The 2,340-nt window shown below is 37.0% G+C and overlaps 1 protein-coding gene across 1 annotated transcript in view; it reads left to right on the top strand.

Moving 5' to 3' along the window:
- Positions 1-750: 750 nt before the first annotated feature.
- LOC109953441 (serine/threonine-protein kinase Nek3-like) overlaps positions 751-2,340 on the top strand; it is a gene marked incomplete at its 5' end in the record, with an annotated part of 4,469 nt that continues 2,879 nt past the window's right edge. The window contains 3 exons of the mRNA XM_020588932.1: positions 751-842; positions 1,775-1,858; positions 1,998-2,059. Of these exons, the coding sequence (XP_020444588.1) occupies positions 751-842; positions 1,775-1,858; positions 1,998-2,059 (238 nt within the window). The remainder of the gene's footprint in view (positions 843-1,774; positions 1,859-1,997; positions 2,060-2,340) is intronic.

Raw genomic sequence — 2,340 nt, 5'->3', positions numbered from 1 at the left:
TTAATCATTTGTTCACATAATTGATTCCCTGCTGTTTTCAGTCAGCTGTATTCTCACTTCTCTTTTATTACATAAAATATCTATTTCATTTTGAAGATTTGGAAGTTTTTCACAAGAAGATGAAAAATTTCTGTTCTGGTCTCTGTGTTAAAACACAGATTATTCACAAATGCATAAATTCAGTAGTTGCAAACATGACAAAATGAAAGGACTGACATGATGTGAAGCCTCTCAGCACAGCTGTTGCATAAACAATACATGTGTGAACATGTAAAATAGAAGCATTGCTAATGACAACACAAACACAGACTGCATGTGACATGCATCAAAACATACTCATTTTCAATGTAAGCCCACACACTGGTGGAGAACTGCCATCAGGACATGCCGCTGTCCTATTTGCCTGGCTTCAATGTACAACAAAAGCATAAAATTCTGAAGTACACACTCATTCCCATAGTCCCACACTGAATTTGTGCCATTCCCAGTATGTGTTACAGGTGTCATGAGATGTGTGTCACATTTCATCATGTGATCTCTTCAGTGTGTGCTGCCCTTTAACAAAATTAATTACAGTAAACAATTCAATAAAAACTACAATTCCTAATTTTAAATGATAATTCAAGAGTGAGCTCAGACAGAAATACAAAACTACTACTATGTGTTTACTTGAGAGAGGTATCGTACACAGTTACGTTATGAAGATGTGTTTTAAAATACTAAAAGATTCACCCCTTTTTTGCCATAAAGGTGAAAATGAGGACATCTACTACGCAGTGACCGACTATTGTCATGGAGGAAACCTCGCTGACAAGATCAAAGAGACACCACAAGAGTTTCAGGTACATTGTTCTTGTGCAGAGGTAGTTTCTAGTTTACATTAGTTAAACATTCTGCAGCAGCTGTACATGTATTTCACAGCTATACAACGGTCACTATAAAAAATCTGGATTCTGACTGGAAGGTGTGGATCAACTTGAAGTAACCAGACAGTTCAAGTGTACGTAAATGATGTAGATGTTGAATATACAGTGTTAGTTTTTAAACTGTAGCCTGAGCTAAACATCCTTGAGCTAAGGTTATTTGTTTACCCACCAACAACAACAGAATAAAGGACAAACAGCTTCACTGTGAGGGCCATGCAAAATTTATTTTTAATATGTATCATATTTAAGTGAAACTTATGTGCATAACAACTAATGCTAGGAAGAAGAAACTGGATTTAAATATAGCAAAGCTAAAACTGTTACCCACAGTGATGCTGGTAGACTGAGTTGAGAGAACTGTAGAGGAAATGAGAAACGAGGAAGTACAATAAAAACACAAAAAATAAAGAGATGTGGTTAAAGAAGGAGGGAGGGCCGGAGAGAGACAGCAAGGATGCAACATGTCTGCTTATTTGTACAGAGGGGGGAGAAGGAGGCAGCCTGTGTCAGAGCCTGAAGGAGTTCTCTCTGCTGGACAGACAGTTTTAATAACACTGTGTAACAGAATTCATACCTATTCTCTGTGAGAGCATTCAGCGAAACATTTCTTTACTATTCTATTACATTTTTTAATTCCTTGCTGAGCACTGCAAACATGTTGCTGTTTAGCTACTGCTTAAAATAGGAATTAAAGATCAAATATAATTACATAATTATTACACCTCAAGTCGGATGGTCTTTGGCCTTGTGTCATCCATTATAATCACAGAACATACAGCTTGTCAGGTATTGTCCCTTTCTAATTTGGCACTCCTGCTATTTTAGAAGTACATTCATTTGTTTTCTAGGTGCTGAGCTGGTTAACTGAGATCTGTGTGGCTTTGAGAACCATTCATGAAAAGGGGTTGGTTCAAAAAGATCTGATGCCAGAGGTACTACACTAAAACACTGCGCAGTTCTTTCAAACTTACCCATTAACTAGTTTAATATATCTTAACAGTAAAATGAATTTTACTTGTTTCAATTCTTAAAGTGACTCAATTTACAGTTTTACCTTTTTTCATTTTGTAGGACATATTCCTCACAGAATTTGGAACTTTGCGCCTGGGTGGATTTCAAAAAGCCCATAAAAAGTACAGTCTTTTTGCTGTTTTAATATTTTATAAGCTAATAAACTAAAGTATACGTTTGTATGTTTGTAGCGCAATAGCTTGGACATCCTTGGGAAAATGACTTTCTTTTTGAAGTGAAAAGATGTAAATACAACCCTGGCAGCAAACAGACATATAAAAATTGCCCTAATCCTAAAAAGTAACGTTACACTTTACAGAGTGTGAAGCCCCCCCAAGGTAAATTTCCGAGTCCAGGTGTGTGTGTGGCTCCTCTCTGTGCTGTGGCTGGGGGGCTCCAAAGG

This window comes from Monopterus albus, unplaced genomic scaffold, assembly GCF_001952655.1.
Source record: "Monopterus albus unplaced genomic scaffold, M_albus_1.0 scaffold669.1, whole genome shotgun sequence".
NCBI lineage: Eukaryota > Metazoa > Chordata > Actinopteri > Synbranchiformes > Synbranchidae > Monopterus > Monopterus albus.
This window is presented reverse-complemented; position numbering and strand designations above follow the sequence as displayed.